Source organism: Gobius niger (assembly GCF_951799975.1).
Source record: "Gobius niger genome assembly, chromosome: 7".
NCBI lineage: Eukaryota > Metazoa > Chordata > Actinopteri > Gobiiformes > Gobiidae > Gobius > Gobius niger.
Genome location: NC_136858.1, coordinates 35,978,702 through 35,995,582, shown reverse-complemented (window position 1 = coordinate 35,995,582; position 16,881 = coordinate 35,978,702). Strand labels below are relative to the sequence as shown.

Sequence of the window (16,881 nt, the reverse complement as noted above, 5' to 3'; positions counted from 1 at the left end):
ACATCGGTCTTTATCTGCAATGTTGAGGCACCACAGTCAGAAACGTCGCAAACTGGAGATACTTTTCCAAAGCCGTTCCTGACCCCGAGTAAACCGCACATGCAGGGAGTTATTTTAGGACCTCAAGAGACAACTGTGCCCCCCCCGTCATCCCGCTGACCTCATGCAGACCCGGGACAAGGATAGACCAGAGTCTGTGGCGGCTTCTTCCCTCCTGTTTTGAATAACATGCTTTATACCGTGGTCTGGGTGAATACTGGACTCTGATTGGCTGGTGCATTATTTTGGTGTAACCGCACACGTAGTCCGGTAGTTAAATCACTGGGATATCACTCCGCTGTGGCGTCGCCATAGCAACGCATGACACAGCTGAATCAGATAAAGGCGTAATTAGTGACTGACGGGAACGTATGAGATGGATTTTGTGTTAATTTCAAAACAAAGCGTTTGCTAAATGTTTGTAGAGGAGAGTGAGCAGCTAGGTTAGCTACTGTTAATAACATATGAGCTTTACATTTCTATTGGAAACGGTTAAGGCTATTCATCATTTTCATGACAAAAATTTCACAAAAAAATTGACAAAAAATGACAAAAAAATGACATAAAATTACAAAAAATGTGACAAAAATGTGATAAAAACTGACAAAAAAATGAAAAAAATGTGACAAAAAAAGACAAAAAATTACAAAAAATTGACACAAAAAATGTGACAACAAATTGACATAAAATTACAAAAAATACAAAAAAATTACAAAAAAATTGATAAAAAAAATGACAAAAATATGACAAAAATGTGACAAAATGTGATAAAAATTTGACAAAAAAATTACCAAAATGTAACAAAAAAATGACAAAAGATTGATATAAAATTGATGAAAAATGACAAAAATGTTTGTAGAGGAGAGTGAGCAGCTAGGTTAGCTACTGTTAATAACATATGAGCTTTACATTTCTATTGAAAACGGTTAAGGCTATTCATCATTTTCAGGCGTACATAAAATGATCCTGCATTGAAGCATATTTGTCTGGATTAGTAAAGTCAAACATAAAAGTTTGAGTTGGGGGGGCCCAGGTGTGAGCGACTCCACCGCAGCTGTTTCCATAAACAGGTGAGCTGGTTGAGCTAGCTAGCTTTAGCTTCAGGTTAAACCTTGTAAAAGGTAAATAACTCCTGCCCACGAGTGCCGCATATCGGTGTTTACTTCCAGGGAAAAGTGTTTCCGGGTTAGTCCTGTTGTGTTGTGATTCTGTGCTGATGTTGTGTCGTTGAGCCTGACTGAGATTGGAATTGCTTGTAACGGATGTCATTTCTATTGCTCAAAACATAATAAAGAATGAGCTCCTCCAACGGGCTCAAGAACCTCATTGGCTAATGCACTTTACAGCAGACGAACATCACCTACAAAATCAGCTGTTAGGGCGGCTGGTGCAGGTTTGTTGATGGGGAGGTCCTGCCCTCTTCAACTGGCCCGCTCCACACCCGGCTTTTTAACGCACCACTCGATGTAGGGGTCACATCATACACTGTACATAATAAAATATATATAAATAATAATAATACAATAAAAATGCACATAGATTAAAATTGTGTTGAGCCTGGTAATGACAACTGGAGCAACAAGAACACGGAGAATAATACGTGTATTAATGTGCCTTATGTCATGAAAACAAGTGAGTGTAGGGCTGTGCAATTAATCGAAATTCGATTACGATTTCGATTACAACAGTAAAATATTACAAAATTAGCATAATCGCAAAAAATCGATTATAATTTTTCCATTTTTTTTCTTCAAATTTTCTTTTTTTTCAAAAAACATTTTCACATTTTTTTTTCAAATTTTTAATTTTGGGTTTTGTCACTTTTTTGATGGATTTTTGTCTTTTTTTTAATGGATTTTTGTAATTTTTTTGCTGGATTTTTGTCACTTTTTTGATGGATTTTTGTCACTTTTTTGCTGGATTTTTGTCACTTTTTTACTGGATTTTTGTCACTTTTTTGCTGGATTTTTGTCACTTTTTTGCTGGATTTTTGTCACTTTTTTGCTGGATTTTTGTCACTTTTTTGATGGATTTTTGTCACTTTTTTGCTGGATTTTTGTCACTTTTTTGCTGGATTTTTGTCACTTTTTTGCTGGATTTTTGTCACTTTTTTGCTGGATTTTTGTCACTTTTTTGCTGGATTTTTGTCACTTTTTTGCTGGATTTTTGTCTTTTTTCTGCTGGATTTTTGTCACTTTTTTGCTGGATTTTTGTCACTTTTTTGCTGGATTTTTGTCATTTTTTTGCTGGATTTTTGTCACTTTTTTGCTGGATTTTTGTCACTTTTTTGCTGGATTTTTGTCACTTTTTTGATGGATTTTTGTCATTTTTTTGATGGATTTTTTTAAAGGCAACAAATAATCGTTTGAATAATCGTGATTTCAATTATGACAAAAATAATCGTGATTATTATTTTTTCAATAATCGAGCAGCCCTAAGTGAGTGTGTGTGATATTTGGCATTGGAAACTGAAAGAAACATATGAACGCTCGCTTTGTTACTTGCTTTGTAGCGATCTTGCAGGAAATAGTGATAGTGTAATAGTGTTTGGTTCTGTTATTATGTGAATAGTTCAAACAGTGGTTGTGAGTCAAAAAGCTGTTCTGAAAGGAAACGAGTTCTTCATTTTTTGTTTTGTTTTCTTTGCTATTGTTCCTTGTTGTTGTTTTGTTTACACTGATTATAGTGAGTTTAGTCAATGAAAAAAACATTTATTATGAATGTTACGTTTGTGGGACCCTGGTATAAGCGGATTAAACAACGAGGAGCCGCATTAGACGTTATAATGCAGGAGTAACTCCACTGTGTCGTGCGTTATAACCGTCTAATGCACGACACAGCGGAGTTGTTTATTTCTTACGTATTTGAGTCCGCCGGTGTCGCCGTCTTCCAGAACACGGCGACTAAACGGGCAGAATAAATGGGGTGAAAGGGCAGAGCTGTCACGGGAAGAATGTGTAAAGTCCACAACGGTAAAGTCCACTTTTACCACATGTTTGATGACCGGCCCTAAAGCACAATTTTTGTCATTTTTTGTCAAATCTTTATCACATTTCTGTCATTTTTTTGTCATTTTTTGTCACATTTTTGTCATTTTTTCATCCATTTTTTGTCATTTTTTGTCACATTTCTGTCATTTTTTCATCAATTTTTTGTCATTTTTTGTCACATTTTTGTCATTTTTTTTGTCATTTTTCGTCCATTTTTTTATCAAATTTTTGTCACATTTTTTGTCATTTTTTGGTCCAATTTTTATCACATTTTTGTCATTTTTTCATCAATTTTTTGTCATTTTTTTGGTCATTTTTTGTCACATTTCTGTCATTTTTTCGTCAATTTTTTATCAATTTTTTTTCATTTTTTGGTCAATTTTTTTCTAAATTTTTGGTAATTTTTTGGTCACATTTTGTCACATTTTTTGTCATTTTTTGGTCATTTTTTTGTGCATTTTTTGTCAATTTCTTGTGGCATTTTTGTGACATTTTTGCCACTTTTTCATGAATGGAGTCCGCCGGTGTCGCCGTCTTCCAGAACACGGCGACTAAACGGGCAGAATAAATGGGGTGAAAGGGCAGAGCTGTCACGGGAAGAATATGTAAAGTCCACAACGGTAAAGTCCACTTTTACCACATGTTTGATGACCGGCCCTAAAGCACAATTTTTGTCATTTTTTTGTCAAATCTTTATCACATTTCTGTCATTTTTTTGTCATTTTTTGTCATTTTTTGTCACATATTTGTCATTTTTTCATCCATTTTTTGTCATTTTTTGTCATTTTTTGTCACATTTCTGTCATTTTTTCATCAATTTTTTGTCATTTTTTGTCACATTTTTGTCATTTTTTTTGTCATTTTTCGTCAATTTTTTAATCAAATTTTTGTCACATTTTTTGTCATTTTTTGGTCCAATTTTTATCACATTTTTGTCATTTTTTCATCAATTTTTTGTCATTTTTTTGTCATTTTTTGTCACATTTCTGTCATTTTTTTGTCATTTTTTTATCAATTATTTTTTCATTTTTTTGTCAATTTTTTCTAAATTTTTTGTAATTTTTTGGTCACATTTTGTCACATTTTTGTCATTTTTTGGTCATTTTTTTGTGACATTTTTGCCACTTTTTCATGAATGGAGTCCGCCGGTGTCGCCGTCTTCCAGAACACGGCGACTAAACGGGCAGAATAAATGGGGTGAAAGGGCAGAGCTGTCACGGGAAGAATATGTAAAGTCCACGACGGTAAAGTCCACTTTTACCACATGTTTGATGACCGGCCCCTAAAGCACAGTTTTTGTCATTTTTTTGTCAAATCTTTATCACATTTCTGTCATTTTTTTGTCATTTTTTGTCATTTTTTGTCACATTTTTGTCATTTTTTCATCCATTTTTTGTTATTTTTTGTCACATTTTTGTCATTTTTTTTGTCATTTTTCGTCAATTTTTTTATCAAATTTTTGTCACATTTTTTGTCATTTTTTGGTCCAATTTTTATCACATTTTTGTCATTTTTTCATCAATTTTTTGTCATTTTTTTGGTCATTTTTTGTCACATTTCTGTCATTTTTTCGTCCATTTTTTATCAATTTTTTTTCATTTTTTTGTCAATTTTTTCTACATTTTTGGTAATTTTTTGGTCACATTTTGTCACATTTTTGGCATTTTTTGGTCATTTTTTTGGGCATTTTTTGTCAATTTCTTGTGGCATTTTTGTGACATTTTTGCCACTTTTTCATGAATGGAGTCCGCCGGTGTCGCCGTCTTCCAGAACACGGCGACTAAACGGGCAGAATAAATGGGGTGAAAGGGCAGAGCTGTCACGGGAAGAATATGTAAAGTCCCTGACGGTAAAGTCCACTTTTACCACATATTTGATGACCGGCCCTAAAGCACAGTTTGTTGAGGAACTGACAAACAGACGCCCACTCACTTAACATTTAGTCCCATTTCTGTGTCCCCTCTGTGGAAGTGAACGGCTTTTCCACTGATAAAATGGAAAGAAAATCCATTTTTTGGGGGCCGGATTTCTCAATATCCTTACCTTATGTAGTTAATGTTGTGGAGGCGGAGTCATCCCCCCCCCCCTCTTTATCCCGTTGTGACCCTGTTTATGAGAGAAGTGCGCTCTGGAACATCTGCTGGACCGAAGGGGGCTAAAACAACAAGGTCAAAGTCTGAAAATCATGTAAAAACAGGCCCCAGTGTCCCAGTTTGAGGACCGGTTTGTGGACTGCTCAGTCATAGCATGAGTTTTGTTTATATTAGTGAGAGTCAAACTTTCAAAAGTTCAGGCACTTTGATTGTTGTAGTTTTTGGGATGTTTTAGGGCCAGGGACATATCTTGTATTAACCCCTTAACTCCCACCTGAACCGGGCACTTTTTCTCCAGTTTGGCTTTACCCCAGTCCAAAAGCTTCTGGAAAAAAGGTGTGAAAATAGCGACAGAACTGAGACGAAAACAAGGATGGAAATGTGACAAAAAAGTGAGAAAACATTGACAAAAAAGTGACGAAAAATGGATGAAAAAGTGGCAAAAATGTCACAAGAAATTGACCAAAAATGTACGAAAAACGGACAAAAAATTGACAATTTTCTTTTTTTTTTAAAGTGACAAAAATGTGACAAAAAAATAAAAAAATTGGATAAAAATTTGACGAAAAAATGACAAAAATGTGACAAAAAATGGACAAAAAAATGACAAAAATTTGACAAAAATGTCACAAGAAATTGACAAAAAATTGACGAAAAACTGACCAAAAAATAATTAAAAATGTGACAATAATGTGTTAAAAATTTGAAGAAAAAATTACCAAAAAATTACAAAAATGTGATAAAAAAAATTGACGGAAAAATGACAAAAAGTTACAAAAATGAGTTGAATACCCAACAAAAAAATGATGAAAAAAAAATCTGATGACTTGAGGAAAAAGATCCTCTCGGTTCAGGCGGGAGTTAAGAGGTTAAAATGCTCACTTTGTAATAGAACCACATTTTGCAACATTGTTATTTTGTCATATGTAAATAAGACCTTCTTCTTCTTCTTCTTCTTCTTCTTCTTCTTCTTCTTCTTCTTCTTCTTCTTCTTCTTCTTCTTCTTCTTCTTCTTCTTCTTCTTCTTCTTCTTCTTCTTCTTCTTCTTCAAGTGATCGTCTGTAAGTTTAAATATTTCACAAATGTAATAGATTGTGTATAATTGACCGTCTGGGTCTGAATTTTAAAGGGATATTTCAGGATTTTTGACATAGGGCCTCATTTCCTAGTTGTTGATTTCTTGGAGATATTTTTTTTGTAATTTATGCAGTTCTTATATTTTGAGGAGTTGTTTAGTATTTGAGCAGGCTGGGCATGAGCGGGTGAAAATAAACACCGCTAACACGTGAGCTAAACACTCGCCTTCTGAAGTTGAAACTGCTACGATAAAACTGTGGTCGAAGCTACGATTGTCTCTTAGTTTGAACGAGCGCACAGCGGAGACGAGAGCAGCTCCTGATGTTTCCATCCCCACATCTGTAATGTGAATCTAAGAATCTTATTAGACAAAAAAAAATCTCACAGTGACACCAGGCATAAGGGAGAAAAGTGTGTACAGTGTGTGGTGAGGGGTTTTACTGCCTTAACCTCTTAACTCCCGCCTGAACCGAGAGGATCTTTTTCCAAACCTTTTTTTTCCATCTTTTTTTCCATCTTTTTTTCCATCATTTTTTTGTTGGGTATTCAACTCATTTTTGTAGCTTTTTTTGGTCATTTTTTGGTCAATTTCTTATCACATTTCTGTCACATATTTGTCATTTTTTTGGTAATTTTTTGGTTCAATTTTTGTCATTTTTTTGTCAAATCTTTATCACATTTCTGTCATTTTTTCGTCAATTTTTCGTCAATTTTTTGTCATTTTTCGTCATTTTTTTTTATCACATTTTTGTCACAATTTTTTTTCATTTTTTTGTCCATTTTTTATCAATTTTTTGTCATTTTTTTGTCACATTTTTGTAATTTTTTGGTCATTTTTTTGTCATTTTTTTGTCACATTTCTGTCATTTTTTCTGCATTTTTTTCATCAAATTTTTTGTCGTTTTTTTGTCACATTTTGTCACATTTTTGTCATTTTTTGGTCATTTTTTTGTGACATTTTTGCCACTTTTTCATGAATTTTTCGTCACATTTTTGTCACATTTCCATCATTGTTTTTGTCATTTTTTGGTCCAATTTTTATCACATTTCTGTCATTTTTTCTGCATTTTTTTAATTAATTTTTTGTAATTTTTTGTCACATTTTTGTCATTTTTTCGTCCATTTTTTATACATTTTTTGGTCATTTTTTTGTGCATTTTTGTCAATTTCTTGTGACATTTTTGTGACATTTTTGCCACTTTTTCATGAATTTTTCATCACTTTTTTGTCAATGTTTTCTCACTTTTTTGTCACATTTCCATCATTGTTTTCGTCTCAGTTCTGTCACTATTCTCACACCTTTTTCCCAGAAGCTTTTGGACTGGGGTAAAGCCAAACTGGAGAAAATGTGCTCAGTTCAGGTGGGAGTTAAGGGGTTAAAACATATATAATAATTGTAAAAAAATAAAGCTGGCTTCTTCGCGGATTTCATTTATTGCGGGTTATTTTTAGAACGTAACCCCCGCGATAAACAAGGGACCAACAATGACAGCAGTGCACTATGAGAAACACAGGCTTGTAAAAGTGTGAACCTTTATTATTATAGTCCCTTTTGACCAAATCAGCACCATTTTGAAATCACAGCTCAATATAATTAGTTATTATTTAGCTAATCTCCCCTTTCTCTCCAACAGGACGACTGGGTTTAAACTTCCACCATCCGGCAGAGCACATCATGCCTCTCAACAGTAAGTCCCTTTGCTTTTCCGCTCGTAACTTTGCCTCAGGACCCTGACAGGCTGCACTTGGCCCTCCACCTCCACTGCAACTTGGCTTCGGGCCCGGACGCCGTCACGCTCAGCCCAGGGCAGACCTTTCGGTAACGGGGGGGACGCACGCGACCCGCGAATAACTCCTCCAGAAATAACCCGGCCGTAAATCGAGTCCACAAACAGGTGACGGAAGGGGGGCAGGAAGAGAAAGTTCCTAATGGTGGTTCTGTGTGGTTTCATGGCACAACGAGAGGGGAAAGGTGATGAAGGGAGACGGTTTGTGAGGCGCCGTATCCCATAGATACAGACGGCAACGCGTCATACAAGGGGGCGTGGCCTAAAGAGGGAAGAAAAACACTCTTTTTAGTCGTTTTCTGGCAGACTATGAACATATTTATCTCACATAATTAAAGTCAAGCCAAAATCGGGTCACATTTTTCATCACATTTTTGCTTCTTTTTCATCATATTTTTGTCTTTTTTTCACCACATTTTTGACTATTTTTCATTATATTTTTCATCATATTTTTGTCTCTTTTTCATCATATTTTTGACTCTTTTTTTCATCACATTTTTGTCTCTTTTTCATCATATTTTTGTCTCTTTTTCATCATATTTTTGACTCTTTTTTCATCATTTTTTTGTCTCTTTTTCATCACATTTTTGCCTCTTTTTCATCACATTTTTGACTATTTTTCATCATTTTTTTGTCTCTTTTTCATCACATTTTTGACTCTTTTTCATCATATTTTTGTCTCTTTTTCATCACATTTTTGCCTCTTTTTCATCACATTTTTGACTATTTTTCATCATTTTTTTGTCTCTTTTTCATCACATTTTTGACTATTTTTCATCATATTTTTGTCTCTTTCATCACATTTTTTTGTCTTTTTTCATCATATTTTTGTCTCTTTTTCATCATATTTTTGTCTCTTTTTCATCACATTTTTGTCTCTTTTTCATCATATTTTTGTCTCTTTTTCATCACATTTTTGTCTCTTTTTCATCACATTTTTTGTCTTTTTTTCATCACATTTTTGTCTCTTTTTCATCACATTTTTGTCTCTTTTTCATCATATTTTTGTCTCTTTTTCATCACATTTTTGTCTCTCATCATATTTTTGTCTCTTTTTCATCATATTTTTGTCTCTTTTTCATCATATTTTTGTCTTTTTCATCACATTTTTGTCTCTTTTTCATCACATTTTTTGTCTTTTTTTCATCACATTTTTGTCTCTTTTTCATCACATTTTTGTCTCTTTTTCATCATATTTTTGTCTCTTTTTCATCACATTTTTGTCTCTTTTTCATCACATTTTTTGTCTTTTTTTCATCACATTTTTGTCTCTTTTTCATCACATTTTTGTCTCTTTTTCATCATATTTTTGACTCTTTTTTCATCACATTTTTGTCTCTTTCATCATATTTTTGTCTCTTTTTCATCACATTTTTGTCTCTTTTTTCATCACATTTTTGTCTTTGTTTCATCACATTTTTGTCTTTGTTTCATCACATTTTTTGTCTCTTTTTCATCACATTTTTGTCTTTTTTCATCATATTTTTGTCTCTTTTTCATCACATTTTTGTCTCTTTCATCACATTTTTGTCTCTTTTTCATCATATTTTTGACTCTTTTTTCATCACATTTTTGTCTCTTTCATCACATTTTTGTCTTTTTTTCATCACATTTTTGTCTTTGTTTCATCACATTTTTGTCTTTTTTTCATCACATTTTTGTCTTTGTTTCATCACATTTTTGCTTCTTTTTCATCATATTTTTGTCTTTTTTTCATCATATTTTTGTCTCTTTTTCATCACATTTTTGTCTTTTTTTCATCACATTTCTGTCTTTGTTTCATCGCATTTTTGCTTCTTTTTCATCATATTTTTGTCTCTTTTTCATCACATTTTTGTCTCTTTTTCATCACATTTTTGTCTTTTTTTCATCATATTTTTGTCTCTTTTTCATCACATTTTTGTCTTTTTTTCATCACATTTTTGTCTCTTTTTCATCACATTTTTGTCTCTTTTTCATCATATTTTTGTCTCTTTTTCATCACATTTTTGTCTCTTTTTCATCACATTTTTGTCTTTGTTTCATCACATTTTTGTCTTTTTTTCATCACATTTTTGTCTTTGTTTCATCACATTTTTGCTTCTTTTTCATCATATTTTTGTCTTTTTTTCATCATATTTTTGTCTCTTTTTCATCACATTTTTGTCTTTTTTTCATCACATTTTTGTCTTTGTTTCATCGCATTTTTGCTTCTTTTTCATCATATTTTTGTCTCTTTTTCATCACATTTTTGTCTCTTTTTCATCACATTTTTGTCTTTTTTTCATCATATTTTTGTCTCTTTTTCATCACATTTTTGTCTTTTTTTCATCACATTTTTGTCTCTTTTTCATCACATTTTTGTCTCTTTTTCATCATATTTTTGTCTCTTTTTCATCACATTTTTGTCTCTTTTTCATCACATTTTTTGTCTTTTTTTCATCACATTTTTGTCTCTTTTTCATCACATTTTTGTCTCTTTTTCATCATATTTTTGACTCTTTTTTCATCACATTTTTGTCTCTTTCATCATATTTTTGTCTCTTTTTCATCACATTTTTGTCTCTTTTTTCATCACATTTTTGTCTTTGTTTCATCACATTTTTGTCTTTGTTTCATCACATTTTTTGTCTCTTTTTCATCACATTTTTGTCTTTTTTCATCATATTTTTGTCTCTTTTTCATCACATTTTTGTCTCTTTCATCACATTTTTGTCTCTTTTTCATCATATTTTTGACTCTTTTTTCATCACATTTTTGTCTCTTTCATCACATTTTTGTCTTTTTTTCATCACATTTTTGTCTTTGTTTCATCACATTTTTGTCTTTTTTTCATCACATTTTTGTCTTTGTTTCATCACATTTTTGCTTCTTTTTCATCATATTTTTGTCTTTTTTTCATCATATTTTTGTCTCTTTTTCATCACATTTTTGTCTTTTTTTCATCACATTTCTGTCTTTTTTCATCGCATTTTTGCTTCTTTTTCATCATATTTTTGTCTTTTTTTCATCATATTTTTGTCTCTTTTTCATCACATTTTTGTCTTTTTTTCATCACATTTCTGTCTTTTTTCATCGCATTTTTGCTTCTTTTTCATCATATTTTTGTCTTTTTTTCATCATATTTTTGTCTCTTTTTCATCACATTTTTGTCTTTTTTTCATCACATTTCTGTCTTTTTTCATCGCATTTTTGCTTCTTTTTCATCATATTTTTGTCTCTTTTTCATCACATTTTTGTCTCTTTTTCATCACATTTTTGTCTTTTTTTCATCATATTTCTGTCTTTTTTCATCGCATTTTTGCTTCTTTTTCATCATATTTTTGTCTTTTTTTCATCATATTTTTGTCTCTTTTTCATCACATTTTTGTCTTTTTTTCATCACATTTCTGTCTTTTTTCATCGCATTTTTGCTTCTTTTTCATCATATTTTTGTCTCTTTTTCATCATATTTTTGTCTTTTTTCATCACATTTTTGTCTCTTTCATCACATTTTTGTCTTTTTTTCATCACATTTTTGTCTTTGTTTCATCACATTTTTGTCTTTTTTTCATCACATTTTTGTCTTTGTTTCATCACATTTTTGCTTCTTTTTCATCATATTTTTGTCTTTTTTTCATCATATTTTTGTCTCTTTTTCATCACATTTTTGTCTTTTTTTCATCACATTTCTGTCTTTTTTCATCGCATTTTTGCTTCTTTTTCATCATATTTTTGTCTTTTTTTCATCATATTTTTGTCTCTTTTTCATCACATTTTTGTCTTTTTTTCATCACATTTCTGTCTTTTTTCATCGCATTTTTGCTTCTTTTTCATCATATTTTTGTCTCTTTTTCATCACATTTTTGTCTCTTTTTCATCACATTTTTGTCTTTTTTTCATCATATTTCTGTCTTTTTTCATCGCATTTTTGCTTCTTTTTCATCATATTTTTGTCTTTTTTTCATCATATTTTTGTCTCTTTTTCATCACATTTTTGTCTTTTTTTCATCACATTTCTGTCTTTTTTCATCGCATTTTTGCTTCTTTTTCATCATATTTTTGTCTCTTTTTCATCACATTTTTGTCTCTTTTTCATCATATTTTTGTCTTTTTTTCATCATATTTTTGTCTCTTTTTCATCACATTTTTGTCTTTTTTTCATCACATTTCTGTCTTTTTTCATCATATTTTTGTCTCTTTTTCATCATATTTTTGTCTTTTTTTCATCATATTTTTGTCTCTTTTTCATCACATTTTTGTCTTTTTTTCATCACATTTCTGTCTTTTTTCATCATGTTTTTGTCTCTTTTTCATCACATTTTTGTCTTTTTTTCATCACATTTTTGTCTTTGTTTCATCACATTTTTGTCTCTTTTTCATCACATTTTTGTCTTTTTTTCATCATATTTCTGTCTTTTTTCATCGCATTTTTGCTTCTTTTTCATCATATTATTGTCTTTTTTTCATCATATTTTTGTCTCTTTTTCATCACATTTTTGTCTTTTTTTCATCACATTTCTGTCTTTTTTCATCGCATTTTTGCTTCTTTTTCATCATATTTTTGTCTCTTTTTCATCACATTTTTGTCTTTTTTTCATCACATTTTTGTCTCTTTTTCATCATATTTTTGTCTTTTTTTCATCATATTTTTGTCTCTTTTTCATCACATTTTTGTCTTTTTTTCATCACATTTCTGTCTTTTTTCATCGCATTTTTGCTTCTTTTTCATCATATTTTTGTCTCTTTTTCATCACATTTTTGTCTTTTTTTCATCACATTTTAGTCTCTTTTTCATCATATTTTTGTCTTTTTTTCATCACATTTTTGTCTTTTTTTCATCACATTTTTGTCTCTTTTTCATCATATTTTTGTCTTTTTTTCATCATATTTTTGTCTCTTTTTCATCACATTTTTGTCTTTTTTTCATCACATTTCTGTCTTTTTTCATCGCATTTTTGCTTCTTTTTCATCATATTTTTGCTTCTTTTTCATCATATTTTTGTCTCTTTTTCATCACATTTTTGTCTTAACATGATGAAAATGTGAGCCGTATATGGACAGGATAAAGGGAGAATGAGAGCAGTCGATTAAAATTCTTGTGAGTTCATCAAACTGCCGTCTCCTCTCGTTCCTCCCGCTCGTTGTTACCATGAAAAGCTCATTAATCCTGAGATAAGACGAAGGTTTCAGAGACGTTACAGATTTGCCTCCAGCGCACGACTCACCTGCTCGATTTATTCTCTGGGAACTTTCCACTCCGGCTCTCTCTCTAACTGTCCGCCTTTTCCCCGGGATGCTAAATATTTCCCTTGTGCTACAATGACTAACCCGCCGTATCCCATAGATACAGACGGCAACGCGTCACACAAGGGGGCGTGGCCTAAAGAGGGAAGAAAAACATGCTTTTTAGTCGTTTTCTTGCAGACTATGAACATATCTATCACACATAACTAAAGTCAAGCCAAAATCGGGTCCACGTGGATTATTTTTCACAGCAAATTGTTCAATAATAATGTGATGAAAAAGAGACAAAAATGTGATGAAAAAGAGACAAAAATGTGATGAAAAAGAAACAAAAATGTGATGAAAAAGAGACAAAAATGTGGTGAAAAAAAGACAAAAATGTGATGAAAAAGAGACAAAAATGTGGTGAAAAAAAGACAAAAATGTGATGAAAAAGAGACAAAAATATGATGAAAAAAAGACAAAAATGTGATGAAAAAAAGACAAAAATGTGGTGAAAAAAAGACAAAAATGTGGTGAAAAAAAGACAAAAATGTGGTGAAAAAAAGACAAAAATGTGATGAAAAAGAGACAAAAATATGATGAAAAAAAGACAAAAATGTGGTGAAAAAAAGACAAAAATGTGGTGAAAAAAAAGACAAAAATGTGGTGAAAAACAGACAAAAATATGATGAAAAAAAGACAAAAATGTGATGAAAAAGAGTCAAAAATATGATGGAAAAAAAGACAAAAATATGATGAAAAAGAGACAAAAATGTGATGAAAAAAAGACAAAAATGTGATGAAAAAGAGACAAAAATGTGATGAAAAAGAGTCAAAAATGTGATGAAAAAAAGACAAAAATATCATTAAAAAAAGACAAAAATGTGATGAAAAAGTGACAAAAAATGTGATGAAAAAGAGACAAAAAATGTGATGAAAAAAAGACAAAAATGTGATGAAAAAAAGACAAAAATGTGATGAAAAAATGACAAAAATATGATGAAAAAAAGACAAAAATGTGATAAAATAAAGACAAAAATGTGATGAAAAAGAGTCAAAAATATGATGAAAAAGAGACAAAAATATGATGGAAAAGAGACAAAAATATGATGAAAAAAGACAAAAATGTGGTGAAAAAAAGACAAAAATGTGGTGAAAAAAAGACAAAAATGTGGTGAAAAAAAGACAAAAATGTGATGAAAAACAGACAAAAATATGATGAAAAAAAGACAAAAATGTGATGAAAAAGAGTCAAAAATATGATGGAAAAAAAGACAAAAATATGATGAAAAAGAGACAAAAATGTGATGAAAAAAAGACAAAAATGTGATGAAAAAGAGACAAAAATGTGATGAAAAAGAGTCAAAAATGTGATGAAAAAAAGACAAAAATATCATTAAAAAAAGACAAAAATGTGATGAAAAAGTGACAAAAAATGTGATGAAAAAGAGACAAAAAATGTGATGAAAAAAAGACAAAAATGTGATGAAAAAAAGACAAAAATGTGATGAAAAACAGACAAAAATATGATGAAAAAAAGACAAAAATGTGATAAAATAAAGACAAAAATGTGATGAAAAAGAGTCAAAAATATGATGAAAAAGAGACAAAAATATGATGGAAAAGAGACAAAAATATGATGAAAAAAGACAAAAATGTGATGAAAAAGAGACAAAAATATGATGAAAAAAAGACAAAAATGTGATGAAAAAAAGACAAAAATGTGGTGAAAAAAAAGACAAAAATGTGGTGAAAAACAGACAAAAATATGATGAAAAAAAGACAAAAATGTGATGAAAAAGAGTCAAAAATGTGATGAAAAAAAGACAAAAATATCATTAAAAAAAGACAAAAATGTGATGAAAAAGTGACAAAAAATGTGATGAAAAAGAGACAAAAAATGTGATGAAAAAAAGACAAAAATGTGATGAAAAAGAGACAAAAATGTGATGAAAAAAAGACAAAAATGTGATGAAAAAGAGACAAAAATGTGATGAAAAAAAGACAAAAATGTGATGAAAAACAGACAAAAATATGATGAAAAAAAGACAAAAATGTGATAAAAAAAAGACAAAAATGTGATGAAAAAGAGTCAAAAATATGATGAAAAAGAGACAAAAATATGATGGAAAAGAGACAAAAATGTGATGAAAAAGAGACAAAAATATGATGAAAAAGAGACAAAAATATGATGAAAAAGAGTCAAAAATGTGATGAAAAAAAGACAAATATGTGCCAAAAAAGAGACAAAAATATGATGAAAAAGAGACAAAAATGTGATGAAAAAGAGACAAAAATATGATGAAAAAGAGACAAAAATATGATGAAAAAGAGACAAAAATATGATGAAAAAAGACAAAAATGTGATGAAAAAAAGACAAAAATATTTTTCAGTTTTCATTTCATTTTATTTATTTATTTCATTCAAAAGTGATGTTCACAATCACAATAAAACCGCCAACACAGTATGAATGAAACGGAGCAGAGGAGAAGAACAAGTCTTATAATATCTGCCCCTTTTGTTACTTCACACACTTCACATTGTTGTGGTATGTCTACATACATATATTTACAGTCTTATGTATATACATATGTATATTTACATATGTAAATATACATATGTGAAAAAAAAAAAATATATGATGAAAAAAAGACAAAAATATGATGAAAAAAAGACAAAAATATGATGAAAAAAAGACAAAAATATGATGAAAAAGAGTCAAAAATATGATGAAAAAGAGACAAAAATATGATGAAAAAAAGACAAAAATATGATGAAAAAAAGACAAAAATGTGATGAAAAAGAGACAAAAATGTGATGAAAAAGAGACAAAAATATGATGAAAAAGAGACAAAAATGTGATGAAAAAAGACAAAAATGTGATGAAAAAGAGACAAAAATATGATGAAAAAGAGACAAAAATGTGATGAAAAAGAGACAAAAATATGATGAAAAAGAGACAAAAATGTGATGAAAAAGAGACAAAAATGTGATGAAAAAGAGACAAAAATATGATGAAAAAGAGACAAAAATGTGATGAAAAAGAGACAAAAATGTGATGAAAAAGAGACAAAAATGTGATGAAAAAAGACAAAAATGTGATGAAAAAGAGACAAAAATATGATGAAAAAAAGACAAAAATGTGATGAAAAAGAAGCAAAAATGTGATGAAAAAGAGACAAAAAATGTGATGAAAAAGAGACAAAAATGTGATGAAAAAAAGACAAAAATGTGATGGAAAAAAGACAAAAATGTGATGAAAAAGAGACAAAAAATGTGATGAAAAAGAGACAAAAATATGATGAAAAAGAGACAAAAATGTGATGAAAAAAGACAAAAATGTGATGAAAAAGAGACAAAAATATGATGAAAAAGAGACAAAAATGTGATGAAAAAGAGACAAAAATATGATGAAAAAGAGACAAAAATGTGATGAAAAAGAGACAAAAATGTGATGAAAAAGAGACAAAAATATGATGAAAAAGAGACAAAAATGTGATGAAAAAGAGACAAAAATGTGATGAAAAAGAGACAAAAATGTGATGAAAAAAGACAAAAATGTGATGAAAAAGAGACAAAAATGTGATGAAAAAGAGACAAAAATATGATGAAAAAGAGACAAAAATGTGATGAAAAAGAGACAAAAATATGATGAAAAAGAGACAAAAATGTGATGAAAAAAGACAAAAATGTGATGAAAAAGAGAC

General features: G+C 30.3%; 1 protein-coding gene across 3 annotated transcripts in view; it reads left to right on the top strand.

Moving 5' to 3' along the window:
- Positions 1 to 16,881, top strand: part of cpeb3 (cytoplasmic polyadenylation element binding protein 3) — an 82,581-nt gene that overhangs the window by 35,784 nt on the left and 29,916 nt on the right. For all 3 annotated transcript variants that reach the window (XM_079560582.1, XM_079560581.1, XM_079560580.1), the window contains one exon: positions 7,834 to 7,887. In XM_079560582.1, coding sequence (XP_079416708.1) covers positions 7,834 to 7,887 — 54 coding nt within the window. The remainder of the gene's footprint in view (positions 1 to 7,833; positions 7,888 to 16,881) is intronic.